The following is a 27,586-nucleotide window of genomic DNA, read 5'->3' as shown; positions in this document are numbered from 1 at the left end:
TATGGGCATAAAACAAATCTTATTCGACGAATACGAAAGTTGTCACGCAATTCGAAAATATTGCGTGCGATCCTTTTATTTCTTGAATTGCTTTTTTTTCTATTTGTTTTAAATCTAAGTTTTAGTGTGAGCTCCCAAGAGTGACCAATAACGCTTTGTGGTATGTTTCAGTATATTGCCAGCAGTATATTTCCTTGGCGCCCAATGTGCGGGCACACTGAGCTACACGTGCATTGATGTGATTTAATTTTGCTGGTAAAATAACCCACGGAAAGTGGTTAAAAAAGCGTTAGTCTAGAGAAACTGCTGCCCACAGACATTGCCTAAGCACCAAGGATTACGAGAGCATCGAGTGCTCGACTGCAAGATCATGAATTTCGACGACGAGGACCGTTTGGAGCTGCAGCTTCTGACTGGCGGTAACATTGTGGAACATGCGCCTGTATTCTCGCCCGATGGAAGGTTATTATTCAAGCTAATACTATATAGTACTAAGTATATAACACTCTGATTCCTGTTCCACAGATTTATGTTCGTGCGGTGTCTGACAAAAGTGCAGGTCTATGCCACCAGTACGGGCGAACTTACCCGAGTCCTGGATGATGCCACGGCGCCGCTGATCAGTTTGGAATTGGATCTGAAGCAGCCAGATCTGCTGATAGGGTGTACGAGTACCGGAGAGCTGGTCCGTTGGAACTGGCGAGCTGGTGTGCTGAAAAAAACTGTGCCCTTGACGCTGGGTCCTGGAAATACTATTTTAACCTGCCACCTTATGGATCTCTACAAAGGTGGCGACACAGCCTGCGCCTTTGTCACCGCGAAGGGGAAGGCTGGTGAACAGGTCAAATGGTTTGTTGTTAACACGAGCACGGGTGAAAAGATCGATGTCAACTGCGGATTGAAGCTGAAGTAAGTTTCCACCTTTGGTTATCTTTTTCAAATGCTGTCTTTTCTTAAGGCATCCAATAGCATTGCTAATAATCTTGCTAAACTTGCTAAAATATTGGAAAATCGGACATGTCTTATATACTTCGTATTTCTCAGGCTTCGCGTTCCGATTGTAGACGTGGGAAAAGGACAGTTCAAGTACATTATTCTGGCTCAGGGCTTCTACATATATTTCGTCAACTATGAGACCTGGACATTTTGCCGTTACAAGAGCGCCAAGCAACATACTATTACCTGTGTGAAGATGAGTCCCTGCGAAATGGTGGCAGCAACCGCCGATTCCGAGGGGCAGATCTTTGTGTGGCGGGATTTCGAGAAGAAAGACTCGATGACCAACACGCTATTTCACTGGCATCACACGGAGGTAACCAGTCTAGCCTTTTCGCCATCTGGCGTGAGCATCTACAGCGGTGGTCATGAGTGCGTCCTGGTCAAGTGGACTGTGGCCTCGCCTGGCTATCGCACGTATCTGCCCAGAATTTCCAGTGTGATCCGTCATATTGTGGTCAGCAATGACAACGAGAATGTATTGGTTTGCACAGAGGACAATGCCATTCAGCTGATTAGTGGCAGTGATAGCATAATTAAATCCACTGTTCAGCATTTTACATACGAGACCAAGGATAAGACGGGACAAAGTAAGTTTCCTTTGGGACTACGTTTAAATCCGAGGACCAATACTCTGGTACTGAATGGTCGATCAGGACATTTACAGTTTTATTCGGCTTACACCAAGAGTTTGCTGTACAATGTGAGTGCTTATTAAGTTCCATGCGTTAGTTTAATAATTAAATATTATATATTTTTCTTCAAAGCTTCGCGTGGTGGATACTAATGTTCATAATGAGGAGGCAAATCACATTATCTACAATACGCGTATTACACGAGCAGCTTTTAATATCAATTGGATGGCTACCGGAGAGGTGTACAATGATCTCGTGAACTTGGCGGAAGTCCGCTTGAAATTCTGGAATTATAATGAAAGGCTACAGAGGTAACTAAAGCTGACAATTCATTTAGATCAATAACAAACAATAAATTTATATTTTTCTTGCAGTTACATTCTGAATACGGAAATTGAACTACCACATGAAAATGGTTTTAAGGCAATAATCTTTTCGAATCAGTTCCAAGTGGATAATTTGCGTTGTGCCACCGCTGGCGAAGACAACGTGGTTAAAGTATGGGGCATTACGGATTCAGAAAACATTTATAAGCGCGGAACGATGTGGAGTTGCCTGGCGCAGACTAGTTATCGAAACCTTCCGATTGGTTCCTTGTGTTTTTCCCAGGATGGTTCTCTGTTGGCCGTGGGTTATGGCAACACTTTGGTACTCTATGATGCAAGGAATCCACGGCTTCCCCTCCAAACCCTCAGTTGTCCTCCCGGCCTAGATGGTGTTATATCCAAAGCTCAACTGAGATTGGCCCAAACTCCACTTAATGGTGCGAGGAAAGAATTTACACAGCAAAGGCAGCAGTTGTGGACTCTGTTAAAGACTCTGCTAAATAGTAATGATGAAAATTTAATACAGCAGGCAAAGGATTTGATAGTAGGTCCTCCTGTCAAAGCCAAACTTGTGAGTCAACCAGACAATACCACCAAGGAGACGGTATTTAAGTACATAATGAAAATGCCGGAACTCGGCTTGCATCAAAAATTGCAACTGCTGCGTCGCTTTGGAGTTGAATGTTCTGTCCCATTGGTTCATCGGCAAAGGTTGTTGCAGCATCTCCAGCAAAGAGCTGTGATTCCACAAGCCACGAAGGTGAGGCTTCGGAAATTGGAGTTCCGACTGCATCGCCTGCACACGCGACATCGCTACAAAGCTAAGCAGCGACTAAGTCATGTGAACAATCGTCGGCAGAAATTCGAGAACCTGGTGCCACAAGATGTTATGAACCTGTTCAGTGTCCTAAAGCTGGATGAGAGTAGTAAGCCGAAAAAGGAAAAAACGGGCAAATTTAAGCTGAATGACAGCAGTAAAACCAACATTAAAGCCAAGAAAATCCCTGCTAGCGCGGCTCCCTTGCAGGGGCTGGCGCAGATTTCACATGTGCAATTCGGAGCCGGGGATCAGGCTCATCTGGTGGCGGTGTGCACTGAATCTAGGGTGCTCATATGGAATTTGCTAACGCTGCGATTGCAGGCGGGCTTAAAACTATCCGTTAGTCAGCTGGCCTTCGATCCGCTCACCAACTTAATGGCTGTAATTACTAAAAACGATGAGTGTAAGTTTAATATCTTAACTTCTTTTGGTTTTTAATTAATTTCAATTACTTTTAATCCTTCAGTGCATGTGTTTCAGCCAAATGTTCCGCTGCCCCTCTATCAGCGCAGTAATCTACCCAAAACACATGGTTTGGCCTGGTTGCCCAGGAGACAGCCCAGGCAGAGCTCTATTAATATCGACTGGCAGGCGCAATCAACGCTGCTAATGCTGACCCACTCGCAGGAGATCGCGTACCTGGCGCTACCGGGTCAGAGTCCATCGGATGATGCGCCTACACCGATCAGTTTTTCTCAGCCCGCCGCCAAAGACATTATTTTGAAGCACGCGACTTTCGGAATCCATGTGATCAAGCCGCAGCAGGCGTTTTCCTTGGAGAAAAACGGACCACTGATCGTGGGACGGGAAGAACACAGTGCCGTTAACGCGGTAAGTTTAAATTTTAAAATGCCTACAATGCCGTAGTTCAGTATACTTACATTTTTATCCTCATTGTTCGCTTCCTTCTCCCCAGTCAAATTTGCAATTTTACAAACATTAATAAGTTTTCTTAGTCGTTTTATTGATATCTTACTTAACTATGAAGTACAATTGGTTAGACTTATTATAAGTTCCAGAAATTGTATATTTTGTAGTATATATTTGATTTAGCTTTGGTCTGGTTAGAAATCCTTTAAAAAATGTTCTTTTAATTGATCTTCTGGTTCAGTCGTTTTGAGTATTGTGGACGATTGTCTGTGGGCCTTATACTATTTCTTCTTTCGCTTGAGGACATCGCCCAGTCGTGGCGCTGTAGGGACTCGCAAGTGGCGACAGCGACGCATCATCAGGACATCATGCTTAAAGTAGCGCAGGCAGTGCCATTGAGGCACTTTCGGCATCAATTGTTGGTGCTGGAAGAGTCGTTATATGGGGAAAATATAGTTAATCTAGGCAAATATTGTATTTTAAAGAACGGTATAATATTATGAAAACCAATAGCGGAAAGGGTTTTGTGTCATTTACATGTTGTTTTCCCCCACAATGACGTCAAATTGTTTCGCCACGAGTTTTCTTTTGTGTTTTGTTATCTGCGCCAAAACAGCGTTCTTTCTACTCACCTTAAATAATTTGCATTGAGATTTATAACGTAGTTTTCTCGAAGCGCGTTTTATTTTTGGAACCGCCTTTCAATTGTGGTATTGTGTAAATCGTGTGAGTTGAAGCAGCCTAGCAACTGAACAATATGCGATTTAAGCTCTTGCGGTTAGTTTTTGAAAAGATTTCCCGGAGGTGATCTTCACATTAGACGTTCTATTGCATGATACCCAGAATTCTGAGACAATGATTAGCCAAAAATATTGATTAGTATTCGAACACTCAGCTGAACTTGACTCCTCGAATTTGGGGTAGTCCTTCCAAAGATCATTGAAGTAATCAGTTGTTATTTTTATAATACATTAATTACTTTGTTTATTCCATCAAGGGTCAAGTCTTCATGGGAATTGATAAGGGATCGTTTTTATATGGAATATTATATAAACGGCTGTCTCGTTGAGTCTTAAAAAGAAAAAGTCTTCTCTCCTATATGTATGTAGCACTTAAGATTAATTACACACGTTACAAACGGACACGAAAATCCTGGTTGTTATCCTTTACAACCAGACACCCTAATGACTAATACGCTGGCAAGTTTTCCAGATGTCATACAAGAATATTTTTTTAGATAGATTGATGATAGCCCATGATATTAAATGCCATTATATTTATTGTCTTTTGTAGCAGAAAATATTCTGAAATCGGGTTTACGTCATGATAATTTCCCACGGTTGCAGTTTCGGGTTTTTAATCTTGTAATAATTTTAAAATGCAAGGGTTTAGCTTTGAAGTAGGTGTTTCACGGCTTGTATTTATTATATTGCACCAGTCATAAAACCGAATTGTGTGGCAGATGTTACGTAAATTATTTATGAGTTGCTGAACCCTGACTTGCTTTATAATATTTTCTTATTGTGGATATGTTCCCCACGCTGTTTTAGTTGAAAAGCAATCTTTTAATTAAGACTGCACTCTGCTCTTTGTTTTTCTCGCGGTTTTCGACGCCCACTTTTAATTAGCGAGTTTGCACCTTCTGCAAAGTGCAGCTGGCATCCATTTTATTTTGGAACGCGAGTAAAGTCATTGCCCCAAATTCGTGCCCCCTGCTGTACTACTCCGTTTTCGCCGTACCCCATCGGCCCCCTGTCGTCCGCTCACCTCATTCACAATTGGCACAGGTCCAGCTTTTGCCCAAGCGAAGAATGCAAGGCACAGTAGGGAAACGACAGCTACAAAGTTGGGCCACATTTTCCGATTTTCCCAATCCGTTTCCGGATGCGGGTGTTGAGGAGATGTGTTTTTAGAGTTCTACAATGCCTTTGCACTGCACACTGCACCGCCCGAGATGTTGTTCCTTTTTTTAGGCGCTCGTAAATCGTTTAATCTGGATTCTGGCACTTTGTCAGTTGCAGGCGAGGATGAACCTTTGTCCGCCTTTATTTCCGTAAACTTTAGCGGCACGCGCTTCCGGCTCTCTTCTTTCCGGCTAACGGTTGTTGCTGCGGAGCACAACGGCAAAGTGTTGAGCTGTCGCTGCGGCTCTCGGCAATTTATACTCGCAGCACGGCACTTCGGCTCCGGACATCCACTTCGGCACGGGCTTCGGCCTCGACCGCTCTCCGAGGGGCTGGTGAAAACGCACCGCCGCCCACTGCTGCACAGTGGGACGGAGAGCTGAAACCAAAGACATAAAACAGTGGATTAAAGATAAAACAGTAGATTAAAATGAATAGTTTTCCCACTTTAAGTAGAATAAGTTTTCCTTTTGAAATCTGGTATACATTTTTTTCGCATAGTTAAAAAAATCGAAATATATTATATACCTTACAAATGTTTTTAGAAATAAAAATTATAACTAACGTAGCTAAGTAAAACTAAAAAATTAAAACTGAATTTTTTCAGATTTTAGAAAAGTGTTTTAGAAAAGTTTCTGATTTGAAAGTGTGCTGAAATAATACAATGTTATAATTGTGCACTTACCAAATTAGAATTCAGGATTCGTGTATTCTATATATGTCTCGTACATTTATTTCTCAATAAGTGTTCCTAATTTCTGAGCCATTGTGCCATGAATTAAGCCCACCGCCTCTTCCCCTTCTCTTATACTTACCATTGAAGCTTGTTGCGAGAATTTTCCATTGCGTGCTTGTGACACTTTAGTTTTCCCCAATAGCACTCGATTGCGTTGTGCCAATAATTAAGATCGCTTTGTTCGGCGTTGTAAATTTTCACGTCTCTGTTACTACGAGCAATATTCTACTTGCCTTAATTACTTTCGTCAATTACCGTATTTCTTCGAGGATTTATACCAGTTTTAGTCGGTTCCTGAAGCTGAACTAAACTCAGGCTTATCGCTTTGAGTCATCGATGGTGTCTTCCTGGAAAAAACAATAATATTTTGCAACTTGCCACTTAACAAATTGACAGACATGTGTGCACTTGGATTGTTTTTGCCAATTTTGTTTGGTTTGCACTGAAATGGATCAACGAAATCCACAGGCGACAAGCGCTTGCGCGAAGGTTAATAGACACATATCACTCGGCACATTTTAAAGACGCTCAGCAATGACAAAACAGAAAGCCAAACAATAATCACGTGAACTTGAACCGCAATCTCGACACCCAAAAAAATCAAGTTTTACGTACAGACTTGATAGTGTTAGTTTTTCGGCTTATTAAAAGCTACGGACAGTCGTGATAGTACTCTACAAGAGGTAAACTAACATTGATTGAGTTCTCAACTACATGAGGTCAATAATTAATGCACAATCGTTAAAAGAGCACTGCATTAATATAATTTAACACTTTTTGAGCATGCTACCTAGTTTGATGTATAATCTTATCAAACTATATTTTTTCAAGCTACTTTTACACAAAAAAATCGTGCAGCACAGCCACTAGTAACACAGTTTTTGAACTTCAGCAAGGTCAATGTCAATTAATGTTATATTTTGTGTTACAGTTTGCCAATCTTTCCGCCCACACGATGCCTGCCATGAGCCTGATTTGTGGCGAATTCGTGAAATCGCTGCTTATTCCGGCGGACTCCACCTCGAGGCACTCATCATCTGCCGCGAGTGGTGCCGCCTTGACCAATGGGGTAATTGTCAATGGCAATGGAGTGGGGCACCGGGACAGTGATGGGGAGCACGAGGACGAGGAGCTGGGTGAGGAGGAAAGGAGCACGCTGGACACCCGGAAAACGCTACTGGAGCAAAATGAAAAGCTGGTGGACCTGCCGCTTGAGGGAGAAACTGACCCGCAGGGCCTTGATAATCGATTAAGGACCATCACGGCGCTAAGGACGAAACTGAGGATTTGAACGTAAACAAATCATTTAGTTGTTCCTAATCAATTATTAATTCTTCTATTTTTGTATAAGACAGCGAGATAATACAAGTTTTATTACAAAAATGTGTTTTTTACTTGGATTTTTTTGGAATGTAGTTGCTAATTCTGCTCCACATACCACCACATAATCACACCGATGATTTTTCCTAAACTAATGACTGACTTTTATTTTCATACTTTTATAACAGATATGCGGTATTGAATATTCATAATTTAAAGAAAACGCCGGCGTGGTATCAAACCAGCATGAGACAGCACATTGTAGATTTCCATGCGAGGAATTTTTTCAGCCTGGCGGTCATAAACCTAAAGGAAAATGAGGAGGATATTTTAAGGAGAATCAGAATAAGCTAATCACATTTGACACTCACCACCTCCTCGCCGGGTCCAAACCAACTGGATCTGGCCAGGGCATCCCTCACCCTTGGGGTATTGTAGAAGGGGTTCTGGAACTGCTGCGGAAGTGTCTTTTCCCAGGCGGCATTCTCCACCACGGCAATGTGCTGCAGATTCCTCTGGGGTCTGGCTTCGATCATTGCGGATAGGCCCACCATCGTCACAACGAAAGCTGACCAGATGAAGCGACCGGGCAGAAGGCACCTTGAATGGGAGGAGAAGATCACGCCTCGTTGAGTTCGGCTGACTGACGGATTGCACTTGCTCGGCTTAAGATACTATCATGATGATCATTACATAATTGTGGCGTGCATATAATACTACACGTTTCCGCCTGTCACGCACACACACGCATTGCCCCCATCCACAGTCCCGCATCCAGTCCACGCCTAAATGACCGCTTTTCACTCTCTGGAGCGGGACAACTTGTTAACCAAGTCAGCTGACGGGGCTTTACACATATCACAGTCATACGCCCGTACGACGAACCAATAATTTGTGTAGGCAATCAATTTGTGTGGCTCCGTATAGCGCTATTTTATACACTATGTACATTCGCATTATGCAAATGTATTGTTTTTGAATTTGGATTTAATATAACTTCTACTTATGTAGTATCAATGTGTGTGTATGGTATGTAGTATCTGTGTACGCAAAGTCTTTGATTAGATGAATTTTCTAAAAAGCCATTCATAATTTAATAGATTTTCTAATATTTCTCTGGCGGCCACGAGTACTGGCTCCACTGGGAGTTTCTATTTGTCTGCCGTGGCAAAACTCAGTTGTCATGTGTCTGCCATTTCCTAGATGTCGCGTGCTGCGGGGAGAAAAACTATGCCGCAGAAATACTTGCATTTTCCAGCGTCATGGCTGCAAAAAGATCCCTGATCTTTGCTTTTAATTGGATAACCGGCAGTGGCGACCGCCGCCGCTCGTTTCTGGCCGATTATGTAAGTTTGGACTTGATATTGCCACTTGCGGCACAAGCGCTTTCGCAGTTGGCTAAACTAAAATCCGGCTTACATGGCCGCCCTTCGGTCAAGCTGCCAACTCATGGCTTGTCGGTGGTTCATGGTACTTTGCAAGGCGAAGAGATCGCCAAAGCCTGGCTTGATAATGAGAATTTTATTAATTGTGGTTTATGGGTATACGATTTTATGATGCAACTCAAAGTTGGGTTGCCTTCCAAGCGTTCGAAAGAATTTTCAAAAAAATGCACAAAGGATTCAAGGATAATTTCTTCATTCGGGTAGGGAACAGAGAAAATGCTTGCCTTCCTTGGGTTAATTTTCAAATTCATTTGAGTTCTTAAGGAAAGTCTCATTAGGAATAGCCTTCTTTACGGAAATAACACCACCCTGTTCTTTTCGACCCAGCCATTTCAGTTCAGTGAGCCACCCTCATGGGGATCCCCCTATTTCAGCGCCCCTGCGAGCACACCCAAGTGATGTCCCCTGACTTGTTGGCTGCACTTCGGCTGCGGTTGCTATCCAAGCCGTTTTACCGGCCATCTTATGCAATTCTGGCGTTTTGCGAATGCGAAAAGAGCGCAGCCTTCCCAGTAGCAGTCCAAAATGTGTTGGCATTTTCAGGTTTTCGTGGTTATTTTGTATACCAAGCTGGGACCCCGGCTACTGACTTGTGATCTGCAACTACGAGGCTTGTTGTTGGGTCTGATTAGGTCAATGGAATCCAATTGGCGTCAGCGCTGCTTCGCTGCAGTTTTCGCTTTTCACAGCCATATGTATGTATACAATATATATAGATATAGATGTAGTGCGCACCTCCCTCCATTCCATTCCAGCATTCCCAATTTGGGTCATGTGGTTAATTGACAAAGATTGACGTATTGTGTATCATTGTTGTGCCACAACGTCCACAAATTTGTTTATACAATTTTGCATACGATGAGGAAATATGCTCCACGCATCTGGTAGAATTCTCTTGGAGCTTACTTATTCAGTGGGATCAAGAAACCGGGTCTCAGAAATAGGTTAAGTTAATGGGTGAAAGGTGACAGGAACCTTGATGCGAAACTGGTGGTGGGACCCAAGAAATGGGACACATGATCAAAGCCATGTTCCATGGACGCTCATCTCATTACAAGTTAGTCGGCAACTGAAGCAAGTAGTAGTTAATTTTTGAAAGTGTGAAATTTTTATGGTGCTTCAAGGTTGCCATCGCCGAGGATGGTGTTTCCCTAGTTTATGTCCACTTCGTTTTCCCATTATGTTTTTAATTAAACCTCTTGTACTACACGTCGTTCCTCGTAATATTTCGAAAAGGGTTTTGCCAATAAAGTCACTAGTTTAGAGTGCTTTACCAAGATAAAGACGTATTTAGACATCTTTATTGGTTAGTTTTGTAAAATTACTGCTTATGGACTGGTCAAAATCAGTCGAATATATGATAGTTAAATGATATTGGTATTCAATGAAGCCCAGTTACTAATTTCATAACAATCGATACTAAAAATACTGTGTCAGGTTTTGTGATCACGTATGCACAGCCAAAACGCAACTCCCCTCCCCCGCCCCACGACACATCCAAGCCTCCCAACTGCCACGCCCCCTTGCAACGTATGTGGTCAATATTGATATGCGCTCGTTGTGGATCATATTTATTAGCCAAATGGCGTAAGTGGGTTAGACATTTGGCATTTGTTTTGGGTCTTCGCGCGGGTTAATTGAAGGCACTACACAGCATGACAATCGTAACATTTTTTGGGCATTGCATTATTGTTATTATTATTTTAAGGTTTATTATTATGGCTGGTCTTCATGAATTCGGTTTGGTTTTTAGCAACGCTTTTTTCTTGGGCATTTTTGTGCATTTGTTAAAAAAACGTGACCGTTAAACTAAATTATGTGTTGAGTACTCCCGTCGTTGGGTATTTTTTACATTTTATGCTTGTCAGTCATTGAAGTAGTTGCTTTTGCTCTTGTGATAGGTCAAGTTGTTTATGTGTTTTTTTTTTTGCTTATAATTTCTGTTGGGCTGCGGACAGTTTGTGTCAGTTTTCTTGCCCCTTTGGGTGACAAGCACATCAAATTTTTAAATAATGATGCGGTAAAATTATGAAATATTTTTTAAGATCTCAAAATTATGTAAATAGCTTTTCCGTGTGATACAGTCCAATTGCAGGAAAGAATAATGCAAAAAATATTTGATGTAACTTTCGTTTATTTTTTATTACATTGATACACTATAAAGAACACATTTAATGGAATAGACCATATTTATCCAATCAAACAAGCACCGAGTTTAACTCACATTTTGTAAGTTTGTTAAAATTCAATTAATTAATTAAATAAATTTTGATTCGAAGGATTTAGAGCCCGTTGCGATATTCGAAGAGCCGAAAAGACACTTGTTGACTTGAACGCGGCCAATTGGCGACTGAATTTGAATTCGAGTTAACTAACAATCAGAGACTGGCCGAAGCCGCAGATCGTCTGGCAGGTTTTGGACACAACTTGAAAGTTTTTGAAACTGAAAATGAGAGGCCAAACGAAAACGAAACGGAAACTCAACGAAGCATGGGAAAAAGCTAAGTAAGCAGGGGTTGAGGGATTCGCTTTCAAATAGTGTAGGCCTATAATTAAAGTTTTGAAAATAAATAACTGTTTAGTTAAACATGAAAATTCACTTTCATTTTTATTTGTAAAAAGAACGTATGCATATTTTACTTATCTACAAAATCCTGAATCGTGTTCACCAAACGAGTCCTGTACAACTCAGCCATTCCATTCTAAACATTTATGACAAATTGATCTACAAAGTCTTCAATCATGTCGACCAGCCGACTTCTGTACAACTCATCCGTGTTGAAGGCCTCCAGGCAAATCTCAATGCGTTTATTACTGAAAAAGTCGTTAAAGCCATCCACTGAACTGGTCAGTTTCTGAGTGCACTGAGGTGGTAGAATAACCAGGTGACAGAACAAACAGCTTTCGATCAGGCCAACACTTCGAAACTTCTGCACGGATTCATAGAAACTCTGTTCTGGAATAAAACGCGCTAAGTCAGCACGCTTGAGAAACTCGGTCATGAATCGGTAGTATTCCGCCAGAAGCTCACTGAGATGGGCGTCCCTGAACTCTTTTGAAGTGGGAATGGTGAGAACGGTCAGGACATCGAGGACAGGTGGGGCATATCTGGCCAACTGGAAGTCCACAAGGCGGCACTGCAGTGGAACCTCCCCATATCTGCCATACTGGAACATTATATTATTGGCCCACAAATCGCCATGGAGTAAGGTATTCTGGTACACATCCGAGGTCTTGACAGCCTCAAAAATAAAGGACATCTTTTCTGTAAAGTTTTCCAATACGTAATCCAACTTGGACTGATATTTGGGTATCAGTTTGATGAACTCTTTGAGCACCAGACAAGCATTTTGAAAGTTAGCCATCCTCAGATGTTCCGGCGAAACATCACTGGGATAGGCATTCTCCACCACCGATTTGGGATGAGACTGCGCTATTTTTTGTCCCGTTCTCTGTTCCTGGATTATGGAACCCGCATGCATGGCGGCCAAGGTTTTTAGACAGCAATGGAGCTGCTCATAGGTCAGCAGACCATCCCGCCCAGCACCCATTCGATAGCCCTGATCTGCGAGGTTCTCAAAGATCAGCAGATTCTTGTCCGCGTAATAGCACTTCGGCGCCACTTCTGCACAGGCCTTGTGAAGATCGGGTAGAACGTTCTGGTAGACTGCGATTTCCTTTTGGAACACTCCAAAATCCTCTAGGTATTCCATTCGCGACTCATTACCAACGGGCGCCGACTTCGAGAAGAATGTGAGCTGCCGGACCTCCTCGGAATTGTGAAGCTTCAGGGAGACGTGCAGGTAGAGGTGGCTGCCCAAGTATCCGGCTGGAGCATCCGAGGTGGGCTTTAGAGTATAGTTGATTATATCGAATCCCGTATCCGAATTGGAAGCATCTTGATAAAAGTACCGCTTGCACAGGCCGCGAATCTCGGTTGGACTCAGTTCCAAAGCAGTCGCCATCTCGAAGTCACCTGTTGGACTTCCGAGGGTGGCATTAACCTTTTATATCCGCACTGTGCGGGTATAATCTTTACTGCTGTAAACCGTCCCAAGATAAAGTCAGCAAATATAGAAGTATGTGCAATCTAACCTCTTAAGCGTTAGCTGAAATTCAAGTGGGGGTGTTTGCTTTTGGCCTAGACTGGGGATCGAGGAATTAGGGGTCAGCTTCTGGTGGTGAGGCGAACAAGTGCTTAGCTGATGGAACCAAAAGGTATTTCGTGAAAATATGTAACTAAGTTGTTCTCTTAAGCAAGTTCAAGATTGCATTTCTCATTTTGGTGTGTAAAATTATTTAGAGATTTTGTTTATACTAAAGATAATAGGTTTGCCTGTGTGTGTTTGCAAATTTCAAGATATGTATATATCTTCATGTAATTAAGATTGTTAATTTTTTTTAAACCAATAACAACTTACATTTGAATGAACACTTTTTGTATAATTTCTTTTAAACTTGATTATTAAACTTGATAATTATTTATAAGCCAGCCGACGCCACTTCCCAGTTGTCGACAAATTGCTCGAATTTATGGGAGTTATAACTTATAGAGCTGATTTGGTAAGTTTATCAAATAAGCTGTGACTTGGGGCGTTATTTATGTGGGGCAAACAGTGTTTAATCCGCCTGGGCAAATGTTGATTTAATTCCTGGAGACTTGCGTGTTTGAAGTCTGGGAAAATCAACAGCTGAGGGAATCAAATGTACAATCGATTATGCTCATTAATGAGGGATAAAGTTTCAGAAATAGTTTCGAAATAAACACTAATCGTCCGAACTTCAAAGGGACACCATCGCCATGAGATTTAGCCGAATTATAGAGGAGTATCTTAAGAACTCCACTTTGCATGGAGCCCGGTTTATAGTAGACAAGGATGCCAGTTGGATAGAGAGGATCTTTTGGGTCATTTGTCTCGTTGCTTCTTGGTACGCCTCTTGGTTGCTTATTAAAGCCTCGTTGAGTAAGTGACCGGAGACACGGCCATATCTCGGATCTTCAACAAGTACTTGTTTTATCTTTAGGTGCCTTCGAGAACAATGCCATCAGTTTCGTTGTTGAGAGTTCGTTTCGCGATTGGAATACAAATTTCCCTGCCATAATAGTCTGCGAATCGAAGAATATGGATCGCATTCAAGAGGTGGCTGAGCAGTAAGTGTAACCTCGAAAAAAATTGCTATTACTATGATGAAGGTATAATAAAATATATTTCAGACTGTGGGGCGCTGATCACGACTTTACTTTGGAGGAGGTTCTCAGCGAGATTGCCTTCTTCCGCGGTGAATCCTACCACACAGTCCACGAATGCAGTGGCGAGGAGGTGACTGCCTCATGTTTCTACTCCAATTTCTCATATTACGCCGAATTAGTTAGGAGCAGTTGTGTAGACTCAATCAGCAATTGCGAGTGGAATAATAAACCATTTGAGTGCTGCAAGTACTTTCATCGCATGGAAACTGAGCTGGGAATTTGCTATGCCATTAATTCAATGCAAGCTGGGTTCGTCTGGAATAAATCAGTTGAATGTATTACAGCTTTGATTGACCGTTTTACACTTTTAGGAAACCCAAAATGCCCAAGCTAAATATGTATTCGAATCGTGATAGTGGACCGGGCGCCTTAAAAATGGAATTGCACACTGAGGCCACGGTAAAGTTGATTAGAAATAAACAGCTTTAGGCAGATATATTACTTATTGCACCTAAAGGTGTGCTTTAAAGACTTAAATTCTCACATTAGCTCACCTTATCAAAGTATGAATTCATCACTGGTTTCTCTTCTGAAAGGTCTTTATACTCGGCACCGAAGAAGTTCCCACCCTGGTCACTCCTAAAACGGATTTCCTAGTTGTCGGACCATATATCTCCTTTGTGTAGGTAGATGACGTACAAGTAGTTAACATAAGTATTCAGTGGGGCAGAGTTTTATTTTTTAGGCGCTACATCTCTAAGCGCGACATTGAGAACGATGAAGAGATCCGCCAGACCAGCGTGCATCAGAGGAATTGCCGTTTCGCCGACGAGAACATCCTGGATGTGCACAAGTTCTATAGCTACAGTGCCTGCACGGTCCAGTGTCGGAAGGATCGGCAGATGGAGTTGTGCAACTGCTCCAGTCACCTGTCCCCGAACTCTCCCGATTGGCAGCTGTGCAACATGCAGGGTCTGGAGTGCCTCAATCGCAACTACGAGGACCTCTCGGTGATAATCGCAAAATGGTCGAAGCTCCGTGGTCGAAAGGGTCTGGTCTGTGATTGCCTGCCCTCTTGTACGGAAGTGGATATCACTACGGTGTACGACAGCAAAGAAAATATGGCTGGCAGTCAGAACGCCATCTCCAGAATCGAAGTGGGCCTCATAGAATTGCCCACGGAACGGTATAAAAGAAATTTGGTGCGTGGCAACCTGGATTTAGTAGGCAAGTGAATTAATGTATGTATTATTGAATTATACACAAGCTAAACATCCTTTTTAGTGTCCATTGGCGGCACTACTGGCTTGTTTGTGGGCGCCAGTCTTCTCAGCTTTGTGGAGATATTCTACTACATCACTATACGTCCCTATACCACGTATATTAACGAGAAACGTCGACTAAAGCGATTGATTATACCCAAGAGATTTCAATGATCACACATTTGGTATTCACTTATTGTACCTTAATCTTTATTAATCTAATAAATGAGAAACTAATCTAAAACCACATTGGAGAAGATAAACGGTTCTCAAAGGCCTAAGATATTTGTTTATTTGCCTTTAAAGTACAGCAAACATATGTTTCGCTTTCAATTGTATGACTTTAATTGCAATGAACTATACATTTTCTCTAAATGATAATTTTGTATCGAAAAACACAGCCATAATCTTATCGCTCAGATAATACTTACACTACACTTCATTTCTACTACATTTGAGGCTGAACAGCTGATCAATCGAAATATGTTACCGTGAGAAAATAAAAACTGAGCGAAATTCTATTTCTGCTCAGTTGTGCACGGCCAGCTATACCTGGCTGAGTGGAAATCGTCGGAAAAGTCGCCTCAGCCCACTAGCTTTCTAGAACGAAGAGAGGTCGCTCTCTCGTTTAATCTAACGTATAGTAATACGCCCACATTACGTATACGCAACATAATGCTTTCTTACGGAGAGTGTCAAAAAATATTGGAAAATGCACAAGGAAGTGCCGTTAGAGTCAAGCTGTTGGACTACCATTTGGTCAGGGATCTCAGTGCGATCGGTTACCTGGGGGATTACTACGCACTGACGCTAAGATATTGCCATGTAAGTATGATCTTGACACTACAAAGTCAGTGTTTTATCTCTTGATTTGATATACAATGTTAGCCTCCATGGAGATACAAAATGGGAAAGTGTGTCGACCGTAAATGATAGTGAAAGATTAAAATTTCTAGTGGTGGTCGTTTTTGTTAATTATGTTTATTGGGTTAGTTATTGAAGAAAAGCCCTAAACGGATTTGTTCTAATAATTTTAACATTTTAGATAAGATAAGAATTAAATAAAATAAATTATAAGGAGTGAGAAGTGAACCAAAACCATGACTATCAGTTCGCAATCGGTGCCTTGCATATTACAGTATACTTGTTAATTATTTATTTGACATTCATAAAGCAATCACCAATGGTAAAATCTGAAGATAGCCGTAGAGTTTTCCATGTGGAAGGTAACTTACATCGATAATATACGTTTGCCTACTTTTAGGAGGAAGAAGAAATCATTAGGGAAATTGAATTCTTTGTAAAGGCTATGCCCCAGCAAAGTGCGGAATTGGCCAAAGAAAGTATTTTCCAAAAGGAGTCCTGGCTTTACGACACTCTCATAAAAAAACTGCAAGCTCTTTGTAAGTAAGGTCCATAACTTAAATTATCCATAAACTTAAATTATTGACGAACGCCTTCCTAGCCAACGTAAAGTGGAGTCCAGATTGCGTTTACAGCCGAAAAGACCTAATGGTACTGGAGAACATTAAGCTAAAGGGTTTCACAGCAGCTGGATCCGCAGAACTTAATGAAAACTTCATGAAACCATTAATTAAATCAGTTGCCGCATTTCATTCTGCCAGCTTGGTCTACGAACATCAGACAAAAACCAATATAGGTCAAACCTTCGGTGATAACTTGTTAGAGATCACCGTAGACTCTGAAATTGCCTGGTTCACTACAGGACTCTCGGCTGTTCTAGCTATCGTACGAAGTCTTGACAAGTATCAGGGAAATAGGGAGCAATCTTTCATCGATGACAAACTTATGGGCATAATGGGGAGAATCTACGAGCAAGCGGCACCTTCGAAAAAATACAGGAATGTCCTGTGCCATCGAGATCTTTGGGCTGGTAACATTTTCTTTCCCCCGGAAAAATCTGGGCCGGCTTTACTGATTGATTTTCAGACTTGCCGTTACGCTCCCCCAGCATCCGACCTCAATTTTTGCCTTTACATGAATTTAAGCTCAAGCAAGCGCACGCAAATGGAGAAGAAGGGCATTGACTTGTACCACACATATTTGCTGCAGAACCTCTTGGAATTGGGCCTTGAGGAACTGGCGATCTCCAAGTCTGAGCTGCTGGAATCCTACGAAGAGTTTCGGTTATTCGGAGTGGTCTACAGAGCGGTAGCTGCTACGGTCGTAAAGGTCCCCACCGACTTCGTAACCAACGATTTTAAGTATGTGGACCGCAGTAATGTTATCCTCTCTTACATGAAAACAAGCCCAGAATTCGCTGCCTATATGGATGAGTGCTGTGTGGATGTCATGGAAATGGCCTTGGCCAGGGCGAACATGTGAGGAAGTCTCGTTATACTTCTAATACTGCTGATAAGAAAGTTTCACTAGCTGTTCGCTAAGGTGATAACACGTTATTGTAAAAAATAGGACAAATAAAACCTGTCACCGAATCTTAAATGCTCTTTTTCTTTTATTTATGAGGCGTGCACACGCCAGGAAATCTTAAAATAGTTTTAGTATTAAAAAGAGTCAACAACACAAATGTACTTGTTTTAATCACATATATTGAATAATTCAATATGTTTTAATTGCAATATGAAATAATATGGTTTTCTCTCGTATGTTTTGTTTTCCAAGTCATATAAGCCCCATTATTGTAGAGTAAGTTGCTACTCTTAAGCTTGCAAAGCCAAATGAAAATGAAACCAGTACAACATTAACTCGGGAGCAGTTCAATCGTAATCGCTCAATTGTTAAAAATGAGTACGGAACCATATAGCCCCGTGTTCACGCGAGAAAACCGCACGGAATTGTTTACTTCAGAAGAGTGTAACAAGATTTTATCAAATTTATTGGCCGATAAGAACGAGCAGGGTGTCCTACTCAATTTTGATATAGTGCCCGCCACGGAACACACTGGTTTCTTGGGTGAATACTTTCACTTGTACCTCCAGTACCAGTTGGAGGATCAGAAAGATGTACAAACCTCTCGACTGTTTGTCAAGTCGGTGATATTCCACAATGCGAATATGGAATTCTATATGGAAAAATTGGGTCTCATTAAAAAGGAGATAAAGCTCTACGAATTGCTAAACGAGCTGAAGAAATTTTGTAAGTTTTCTTTTTTCCTATGCGGGCCAAGTCTTAACATATACCCTATGGCAGCTAAACATGTGTGGAGTGCCAAGTGCTATTTCACCCGGAAGGATCTGTTCGTAATGCAAAATGTAAAGGACATGGGATTTGTCGCACTGCCCCCGGGAACTCGATTCCTAAATGAGAATCAGATGGGACCCATTCTGAAATCCTTGGCTACCTTGCATGCCAGTAGTATTGCCTACGAAAAGCAGCGGGGAAAAACCATTGGCGTTGAGTTCAAAAAGTGGCTAAAGGAAGTGTCTGTTGATCCGGAAGTTGAATGGTATACCACGGGCCTAAGAGTATGTACCATCATCTTTTGTATAGTTTACGTTTCAACCTGTTGATCTACTCAGGCTGTCTTAGCAGTGGCTGCCACCCATCCTGATGTCCTGGATAGTCCCGAGGCGCAGGAGTATATAACACAGGAGCTGCCTAGATGTCTGGACAAGGTTTACTGCATGGTGAATCCATCGCCAGTTCATAGGAATGTCTTTGTTCATCGTGATGCATGGAATGCGAATGTGTTCTACCACAAGGAGAAGCCCCACGAAGAGAGATCCATCCTGGTGGACTTCCAACTGTGTCGATATAGCCCACCTGCCATGGATTTTCACTTGGTTACTTATCTTAATCTGGAACCCTCTAGTCGAAAGAAGATGATGGGCAGTCTAATCGAGACGTACTACGACGCATTGGCTGAGGAATTCAGAGAAATGGGTGTCGATCCTAATCAAGAGCAATTGAGTAAACAGGAGTTTGAGCAGTCTCTCCGGGACTTTTCTTTATTTGGAGCCACTTACAATTGCATAGCCGCTACCGTACTCCGCCTGCCCGATAATTATCTGAAAAACCTAAAGAATGAACACCCGGAGGACTTCCATCGCTTTTGCAATGTGGATCGGAATGCAGATGTTCTCCGTTTGATGAAAGATCATCCGGAGTTTGCAGATTATATGTACGAGTGTGTGGGGGACTTACTGGCACTGACATATTATAAACTAAACTGATTAAACGACACTGTCCCAGGTGCTATCATCTGCTGTCCCCCTGGTAACAATCGGGATCCTATAAGTTGCAGCTTATCAGTGCAGTGCTATCTGTTTACCCATCACTTTTGTAATCTTTTGCGATTATCTTATCGCTCACGTTCAAAGATGTTTGTTCTTAAGGCTATAAACTCATAAACGTAGACTTTTGTATAGTTTACAAAAGCGAAAAAATACTTGTACAATTGCTTTTGTAGGTCATTACCCTAGATGGAAATCTATCTAATTTATTTTCTTTTAAGATAACTAGTGCTATCTTATCCCCCACAATATTAAAGATATATCTTTAAGGAATGGTTGCTGAAGGTATTTTAGTTTGAATCTAGAAGCGTAGCGGATAACATAGACTTTTTACTCCAAATATGGATTTACTAAGTTCAGAGGAATGCCTTCTGATAGCTCAGAGAACTCTTTCAGTTGTCGAAGAACACAATGTGATACTTATAAACTCACAGGTGGATGCAGGCTCCAAGGATCTCATGGGATATATGGGAGAATACTACAAATTGCATTTGGAAGCGGAGGTTAAAGGTGACAAGAAAAAATATTTCTTTAACTATTTTATTAAAAGCCTGCCCCGCAAAAATGAGCCACAAAGAGAGGAATGCGAACGCAAGGGAGTTTTTCAAAAGGAGTCTGCTCTATATAGCCAGTTATTACCTAAGATTCAAAAATATGGTGAGTATATTAAAAATCAATATATGGATCTAGAAAGACGTATTTGCGTACATTTTTTAGCCACTAAGAAGCTTTATCCAAAATGTTACTACAGTCGGAATGATATCCTAGTGTTAGAAGATCTTACCCAGGACTACAGACATCTTAGAGCCAATGAATACTATACCTTAGATCATTATAAGCTCGTTTTGGAACACCTATCTGAATTACATGCAGCTAGTATCGCTTGGGAAGAAAAGGAAAATGTAAAGATTTACGAAAGTTACAAACATGTGCTTATTGAGTTACATCTGGATGCAAATAACTCGTGGTACATAACTGGACTTAAGGTTGGTAGATGGGTTACGAAATATGAAAACTGAATTGTTACACTTTCTAAATTCCATAGGCAATCCTTTTTTTAGCGGCACGTAATGCGCATTTTCAAACAATGAAAGCTCAGCTCTTTATTCAAGATAAACTCTACAATCTTCTAACCAAAGTTGAAGAACTGGTCGTTCACTCGAAGACTATAAGAAATGTACTCTGCCATCGGGACACTTGGGATCGTAATATTCTGTACCATTTCAACAACAAATCTTCAGTATTACCCAATGCCTGCTGCATTGTTGATTTTCAACTCACCCAGTACTGTTCTCCCACCTTAGATGTTTTATTCCTACTCTACATTGTAGCCCCCGCTGAAGTCAGAAGGGCGATTTATGATGAGTGTCTCGAGCACTATTATAAGAATTTACAGCATCACCTGGGTCGTCTGGGCTTGGACAAGAATCTCAAGAATCCCTTGTTATTTGGGCTCTCACCGAACCTCAGACCAAAATGTCACCCTGTATTTCAAATAGATTACGATCCGAAGAACCGGAGAAGTTTGACTATTACCTCAACTGCGATCGGAGTGAATTATTACTGGTAATCGAGATTCAACCTGGTTACGAGGAGACCATTATGACGCCTATCAGGGAACTGGTGGATTACCTCATGGAGAATGAGAATTTATATACTTAGATGGTAGATAACATTCTATGCAGATCATTGCTAATTCCAAAAAGCCACGAAACTCATACAATGTAAAATAATGTAAGGATTGATTATGCATTTTCGTTTTGAAAAATTTCATTTATTCTGAACTTAGTTGTACAGAGAATCGCCTAGCTAGATATTTGTAAATACATAAGTAAATTTCGACAATCAATTTAGCTAGCTAGAAAATTTCAGGCATATGTGGCTCGAAGCTGGATCGTCCTGGGGATCCGCATAGCAATCAAATAGTTTCCTAAGTGGATTTTTAGAGGCGCAAGCTAATCAGTCCAGCAATCTTCGTCATCCTCCTCGTCAAAGTCGCGTACATTGAAGTCCTCGTGGAACAGGTCTTCGCCTTCCTCCTCCGAGGACTCTGACTGTCATCTGTGCTCGTTGATGCGCTGTGGCAAGCCGACTACGCCCATTCCCTTGGGCGGTCTGGGTATCCGGATGCTGGTGGAGGGACCTGCTAAATTTGATGCCGATCCCGACGCGGACCCCACATTGCTCTTTCCCGAGACACTAGGTATCAGCTGGGCACTCATTATGGTGGTGTGCTCAAAACAATTGCAACAGTATTTATCGCATCTGATCACCAGAATGAGCCCTGCCATCAGCCAGATAAGCAATCCCGGCCAGGAATGGATAGCACAACCACTGAACAGGATCACGCCCATCAGCAGCGACATTCCACATATCACGGGACTCACGTTGATCACACTGCCCGTGTATTTGGGTATAAAACCCATCATGATGGTCACGATAAGAACGCCAATTCCTCCGGTCAACGCTGCTGGAGCCCAGTGCATCATGAGCCCGGCAATGCATAGGGCTATGCCCAATCCAATCACCACAATGGCGAAAATGGTCACGCGCCAGGAACTCACCGTTGGCACTCGCACACTGCGCTCCAAAGGTCCGGCGGTGGTTACCTGGAGTGTTAGAGGATGTTTAAATTTAGTGTCTATATTTATGGAGAGCTCTTACCTTAATCTTCTCACGATACTCATCCACAATGGCATCAATGTCGGTGGAGGTGTCCGAGTCACTCTTGTCAAATTTATCTGGGTACTCAAAGTCAGATGGCTTCAAAAAAAAATGGCAAAATGTCAGAATATGCATTTTTCATTTACAGTTACCCTTAATAAATTTAATTAATCACAGAAAGCACTTACCGGTGGCTCGCCATCGGAAAGAATGGTGGACTCCACATCCCTTGCCTCTCGTTGCGGACACGGCGAGGTGGGTTCGCCCAGGAGCAGCCACTCCTTTTCCAGCTCTTGTTTGTTCCGGGGCTTGGTCTTCGGCTTTTTTAGGTTACTGTGCTTGGGCAGACCGATCTTCCAGAGACTTCTCTTTAAGCGACTCGAACTGGAAGTTGCGGCACTGCTGTAGCTGCTGCTCTTGGCAATCGGTGCTGTGGATAGGCGACTGTACGACAGTGAAGACTCGCTGCTGGGCGCCATATACTTGGGTCTGTAAGGGATGTATAGGAGGTAAAGGGCCCGCAGGAATACCCCACCCATGTGGCCAGCGGCTAATGTGTAACTGAGATGCTGCAGTGGACAGGCGAAGGCCAACATGGCACACATGCTGCCGGCGATGAACACAGCCAGCACGGGGTTACCACTCTCCGAGCTCTCATAGCTGATCTGCTTGGACAGTATTCTCCACTCCGAGGTGGCCAGTCGCACAACAATACCATATAGTTCCGGAAAGAGCTCCAGAAATGCCGCCGAACTCGTCAAAAGCAACATGCAAGCCGAGGCAGGAACCAACTTATGGAAGCCGTTTTCATCTAGAATGTTGAACAAGGGCACGGCTACATAGTCCTCCTGAGATCTGAAAGCACACATATATATGTTTTTGAAAAGTTTTCATATGTCAAGCCACGCTATTGGTTTAAATAAACATTATCATAAAGGATATCTCTATTACAAGTCCAAAACACACTTGAACAGTAAGTGATAACAGTTGTACATGCTCTTTTTCCATTTTTATCGCATTGTCAGACTCACCTGTAATGCACCACCGTGGACAGACAAATGGCCGTCAGCAGCAGCGAAGTACTGACCAATCCCGTAATTAGGGTCGCCGTGAATCGTCCACTTCGAAGTTGTTGGGGCCAATCGCCGGGGAAGGAGTATGTGAGCAGGGCAGTGGCCAGGAAGACCTGAGGGTGGTGGTTTGAACCAGTTATCAGCCGGATAAATTTGCAAACAGCAACAAAGCTTATAACAGACTTTCCCCACCAATGTTGTTAGCTAGTGTATAAATTGACTTCTCTATGAAACAGAGTGATATATATTTTTCGATCATTTTTAATTCATTTAATTAAAGGCACCAATATTTTCGAAATTACTAGCCGGAGGAATTAAAAAAGAAATATATTATGTTGCATTTAAATCAAAGCTCTTTTATTACGATCTTAGAGTATTAGCAATTGCGGCAAACTAAGCGGCTAGAAATTTTCCATGTTTTTGCTGTCTGACTGGCGGCTTGCCGCGAATGAATACCAGTGAAAGGGGGCCAAAAAAACAAAAACGAAACGCAGCAGTATGTGTCATAATCAAAAGCCCGTATCCTGTGGATTCAGCTGCGGTCACGCAAATGTTCCCGGTCACGACAGCGAAAATCGATGGTACTCAGCACACAGGAATGGGAACCCGCCAAACAAAAAGAAAAACAAAGCTCAGACTGGCACAGTGCACTGACCCAATATCGAAGTTCCAGTTGGTATGGGGTCTAACGTCTACGGCCACTTACACTGCTAATGCCATCGGGCTGGAAGTAGCTATCCGCAGACCAGGCCAACATGTCGCCCCGCCACCAGCCGACGGCGCTTAAAATGGCGTTCAAGCCAAACATGCCAAGAGTCAGGATGAGGCTGAAAGCCCTCGAGTGCTGTGAATACGCAAATGCAAAGAGTGTCGCGATAAGGGAGTGGATTTGGATTTGGACTGGGTTTCGAATTCGGAGGAGTACCCACCTCCAGGCCCAGCATGAACATCCCAGTGACGAGGAAGACAACCGACACGCCAAGAACATCCGGCCACGGCTCATTCGCGGGTGCATTGCGGCCTGAAAGTAGGCAACATAATATTTGAACAGGTCGGTCAGCACAGTTCACGCCAAAATATTGAGCATGCATATGTTCCAAATTGATATGGTAATTAATATAAATATAAAATACTATATATTTAATATTACAACTAAGACTGCACCATACAGTACTTAATTATTTCGAATAGAGGTGTGGCTTTATTTATATGTATAAATATTTTGCTAATTAGCTCGTATTTCATGTTTAATGGCTTTGTTATTTCTTGATTGTATTGTGCTACTTTATTGACAAGCATCTGTCAGCACTCACCCAATATGAGAATCCTGGCCAGACCCCCGGTCATGGCGTCCAAGCAGGCACTGAGCGTCCTCGCCAGGGCAGCGCAGGCACACACGGTGGCCAGAGCATCTAGCCAGATGGCCAGAAACAAACAGCTAAAGTCAAATTTATTTGTGGCCCGCACATACGGCATTTGCAGGCTGCGGAGGCTAGTTTTGCATCGGGCTGGAACAAAATATTAACTTACTTTGGAATATTCACAAGTATTCCACCTGACTCCCACCTGCCATTGCACCATAAACGGTGGCCAAGACAACGCCAACTAGCAGGCTGGGAGCGGAAGCCTCGTTGTAGACAATCAGATAGGAGATTACCGACGCTCCGAGGGCCAAACGGGCGCCGCTCCCGCTGCAGAGCACGTCCAGCAGGCTGCAAGGATAATTCAAAGGACGCACGGGGCAAGTTAAATTAAATTGCCTGGGAGGAACTGGCGTAATGAATACAACATTGTGCAAATTGGACTGCTCATTTCCTTATACTTTTATGGTGGCTTAAGAATCGTAGCGACAAGATGTGTATAATTAAATATATATGCGGTCAGAATACCAAGTGGTTTTGGAAGTCTTTTAATGACATTTTTATTCAGAACATTATCTGAGCATTTATGAAGACTTAATTGCACGCTTACTTTGAATTGAAGGGATTAATCATGCACAAAACATTATTTTTAGATCAAAGTTTGCACAGCCCATAAAAATACCATTGGCTTCAATTTACTGGCAAAAATGAATATGGGTCGACCTAACTTTTCGACTGATATTACTTGCGAAGGGGCTTTTGCCTGCATGACGGATGGAACTAAGGACTCAGTCACCTTTGACAGGATATGACTTCTGTGGTTAGACACCCACAGAAACACGAACGAAAATCCACACAACTTTAAGTAACCACAACCACACTTACAAACACACAGACGGAGGGACAAATACAGTTTTTTTGCCTCGTAGTTTTTGGCGCCAATCTGACATTGGGAGGGATTACACCACAAAAAAATTCTTTCATAAGGAAATACTTTTTCAAAAGCATTGTTATCAATTTTAATGGGAAATTATAATAAAAATTAAAAAATAATACATTTTCCCAGTACAAATTTAAATAAACATTTCACGAAGCGATTTTCGATTATTTGTGGTTGCAGTGTAGGGGCAAACTGGGAAAGTGGTGAAAGGAGATCGCGCCTGTTTGCTCTGGTGGCTTTGCCTCCTCTCGGATGCCATGAGTCATAGCCTGTTTTTTGGGGATATCCCCTTACGCTATTGGTATTGAAGCTTCCATTTTCCTCCCTTTCCCTGGCCAATTTTCTGCTGCTTGTAATTATGCATATTTTAAGCAGCTCTATTATCCTGATTACATGGCCACCAGCTGGTGGGCTCTCAGGTTTCTAGCTTCGGCCTTGCTGAGCTGGGAGTGAAATAAAAGTGGGGGACACTTTTTCATGAATCTAATTTTCCACATTATCCGAACGAATCTTTGACCCAGCGGTACACCTTTTCTTTCGTATTGAACTTGTTGAGCTCCTAGCACTGATATTTGAATACATAACTAAATATACAAGATGTTTTTCCTTTGCCTTGTGTCTCTGTTTGTCTCCGTATCTTCATGGAATTAGAATTCCTGCACGGCTTGAATATATCAAGTATACGCACAGTGGTCGGGCAGTGAATGGGCCAAGGTAAATTGCAGCGAAACAGCCAGTCAGTGCGACGCCGCCAGAGAAAGAACAAAAGGAAAGCAAATACTAGTCGGAAGACAATAGAACAACAAAAACGAGGAGACCAAGAACGAGGAAGAATACCCACACAACACACATGGCAATCAAAAATCAATTTATTGATTAAATGACAAATATCAGCCATAACAACTGCCAGATATGGTCGAAATGTCTGTCGAGTATAGGCCAAATGTATATATGATATGAATGGATGAGGGCAAGAGAGTCCTACCTGCCACTCGACATTGTCGTTGTTGTAGCTAAGGTTACTGTGGTTTTCACTCAGCTGGCAATCGGCCAGGTTCAAAATGTGATTCGCTGCTCGTCTTGTGGCAGAACTTGGCCAACAGGGAGTGCCATTTCGTAGTGATATTTTTATTTGAATTTTTATTAGATACTCCAACACTTCAGCACTTGATCTTTGGCCCTTAATTAGCCAACATGCTTGAGAGGTAACTTCTGCTCTTGACACGTAACCTGGTAAATTATGGGGGAAGTGCACAGGTAACGCGTAACCGCTCGCTTTAATTGGCCGCAATCCACTGAATGTTCACTTGAAGCTTTTCCTCCGCCGCCCAAGCAGCTTTCGCCCGATTCCGACGCACAGCTGTCCACCGGATTCGGAATCGGATAAAGATTCGGATTCACTTCAAAACTGTCCTGCGCAGTGGACGTTGTTTATGTTTACAGTTGGTTGGACTGCCTTCTGCTCTTTGGTGGGAAAATGGGAAAGGGGAAAGTGGGTTGGGTGGTGTGGAAAATGCGGAGGGTCTCTGCATTTGGTACTCGAAAGAGCTGCACAAGTGCAATCGTTTTGCACAGCTAATGCACTTTATTTTTGAATTTACTGCAGCTCCGCCTATAAATATACTGATTTCCTTAATACGAAAGAAATGAATATACAAGGAACACTTAAACTAAAGCTAATAAATCGCATTCCTACTTCGTATTGATAAATATGGCGCCTACGCTAATATTAGAATATCTTTTGCAACTCGACGAAGCTAGAAAATCTAGTTATATTTCTTTGAATTCTACTGTCTAGACAACTTTTTATAATTATGTTTTCGACTTCT

At 42.3% G+C, this 27,586-nt stretch overlaps 9 protein-coding genes across 12 annotated transcripts; 5 read left to right on the top strand and 4 right to left on the bottom strand.

Annotated features, from left to right (window-relative positions):
- The first annotated feature begins 186 nt into the window (after positions 1-186).
- On the top strand, positions 187-7,670 carry LOC6618237 (WD repeat-containing protein 75). The gene is made up of 8 exons (XM_002042476.2): positions 187-255; positions 317-462; positions 526-909; positions 1,045-1,699; positions 1,764-1,942; positions 2,006-3,180; positions 3,244-3,608; positions 7,219-7,670. Exons 2-8 carry the CDS (start codon positions 371-373, stop codon positions 7,576-7,578), a joined length of 3,210 nt encoding a protein of 1,069 aa, XP_002042512.1. The 5' UTR covers positions 187-255; positions 317-370; the 3' UTR covers positions 7,579-7,670.
- LOC6618238 lies at positions 3,721-5,786 on the bottom strand. The gene is made up of 2 exons (XM_002042477.2): positions 5,415-5,786; positions 3,721-4,072 (listed from the first exon to the last, which is right to left on the bottom strand). The coding sequence occupies exons 1-2, from the start codon at positions 5,502-5,504 to the stop codon at positions 3,929-3,931; spliced, it is 234 nt and encodes a 77-aa protein (XP_002042513.1). The 5' UTR covers positions 5,505-5,786; the 3' UTR covers positions 3,721-3,928.
- Positions 7,671-7,744: 74 nt separating the features above from the next.
- Positions 7,745-11,547, bottom strand: LOC6618236. Of its 2 annotated transcripts, none has more exons than XM_032717631.1 (3): positions 11,277-11,547; positions 7,979-8,207; positions 7,745-7,913 (listed from the first exon to the last, which is right to left on the bottom strand). In XM_032717631.1, coding segments are annotated over exons 1-3 (324 nt in total). In that variant the 5' UTR covers positions 11,279-11,547; the 3' UTR covers positions 7,745-7,820. The 2 variants fall into 2 exon arrangements, with proteins under 2 accessions (XP_032573522.1, XP_002042511.2); XM_002042475.2 differs by lacking the exon at positions 11,277-11,547 and adding an exon at positions 8,301-8,465.
- An 87-nt stretch (positions 11,548-11,634) lies between these two features.
- Positions 11,635-13,024, bottom strand: LOC6618235. The gene has a single exon (XM_002042474.2). It carries the CDS (start codon positions 13,015-13,017, stop codon positions 11,755-11,757), a length of 1,263 nt encoding a protein of 420 aa, XP_002042510.1. The 5' UTR covers positions 13,018-13,024; the 3' UTR covers positions 11,635-11,754.
- Positions 13,025-13,820: 796 nt separating this feature from the next.
- On the top strand, positions 13,821-15,752 carry LOC6618234 (sodium channel protein Nach). Its single transcript, XM_002042473.2, has 7 exons — positions 13,821-14,016; positions 14,078-14,204; positions 14,268-14,552; positions 14,615-14,702; positions 14,840-14,925; positions 14,989-15,470; positions 15,528-15,752. Exons 1-7 carry the CDS (start codon positions 13,854-13,856, stop codon positions 15,677-15,679), a joined length of 1,383 nt encoding a protein of 460 aa, XP_002042509.1. The 5' UTR covers positions 13,821-13,853; the 3' UTR covers positions 15,680-15,752.
- A 275-nt stretch (positions 15,753-16,027) lies between these two features.
- On the top strand, positions 16,028-17,968 carry LOC6618233. Of its 2 annotated transcripts, XM_002042472.2 has the most exons (3): positions 16,028-16,330; positions 16,770-16,908; positions 16,971-17,968. In XM_002042472.2, exons 1-3 carry the CDS (start codon positions 16,181-16,183, stop codon positions 17,849-17,851), a joined length of 1,170 nt encoding a protein of 389 aa, XP_002042508.1. In that variant the 5' UTR covers positions 16,028-16,180; the 3' UTR covers positions 17,852-17,968. The 2 variants fall into 2 exon arrangements, with proteins under 2 accessions (XP_002042508.1, XP_032583577.1); XM_032727686.1 differs by lacking the exon at positions 16,028-16,330 and having other exon boundaries at positions 16,840-16,912.
- A 269-nt stretch (positions 17,969-18,237) lies between these two features.
- LOC6618232 lies at positions 18,238-19,874 on the top strand. Its single transcript, XM_002042471.2, has 3 exons — positions 18,238-18,622; positions 18,677-18,951; positions 19,006-19,874. Exons 1-3 carry the CDS (start codon positions 18,271-18,273, stop codon positions 19,657-19,659), a joined length of 1,281 nt encoding a protein of 426 aa, XP_002042507.1. The 5' UTR covers positions 18,238-18,270; the 3' UTR covers positions 19,660-19,874.
- Positions 19,875-19,980: 106 nt separating this feature from the next.
- Positions 19,981-21,568, top strand: LOC6618231. Its single transcript, XM_032723618.1, is given in 4 exon segments — positions 19,981-20,376; positions 20,437-20,705; positions 20,765-21,149; positions 21,152-21,568. Coding segments are annotated over 4 exon segments (1,200 nt in total). The 5' UTR covers positions 19,981-20,060; the 3' UTR covers positions 21,382-21,568.
- LOC6618230 lies at positions 21,465-27,064 on the bottom strand. 2 transcript variants are annotated; one of them, XM_032723589.1, is made up of 9 exons: positions 26,743-27,064; positions 25,023-25,168; positions 24,770-24,964; positions 24,386-24,477; positions 24,163-24,300; positions 23,415-23,569; positions 22,572-23,238; positions 22,384-22,482; positions 21,465-22,328 (listed from the first exon to the last, which is right to left on the bottom strand). In XM_032723589.1, the coding sequence occupies exons 1-9, from the start codon at positions 26,754-26,756 to the stop codon at positions 21,777-21,779; spliced, it is 2,058 nt and encodes a 685-aa protein (XP_032579480.1). In that variant the 5' UTR covers positions 26,757-27,064; the 3' UTR covers positions 21,465-21,776. The 2 variants fall into 2 exon arrangements, with proteins under 2 accessions (XP_032579480.1, XP_032579486.1); XM_032723595.1 differs by lacking the exon at positions 26,743-27,064 and adding an exon at positions 26,446-26,519.
- Between the last annotated feature and the right edge of the window lie 522 nt (positions 27,065-27,586).

The sequence above is a fragment of the Drosophila sechellia genome, chromosome 2L (assembly GCF_004382195.2).
Source record: "Drosophila sechellia strain sech25 chromosome 2L, ASM438219v1, whole genome shotgun sequence".
NCBI lineage: Eukaryota > Metazoa > Arthropoda > Insecta > Diptera > Drosophilidae > Drosophila > Drosophila sechellia.
Note: the sequence above shows the minus strand (reverse complement) of the source record. Positions and strands in the feature narration are given on the sequence as shown.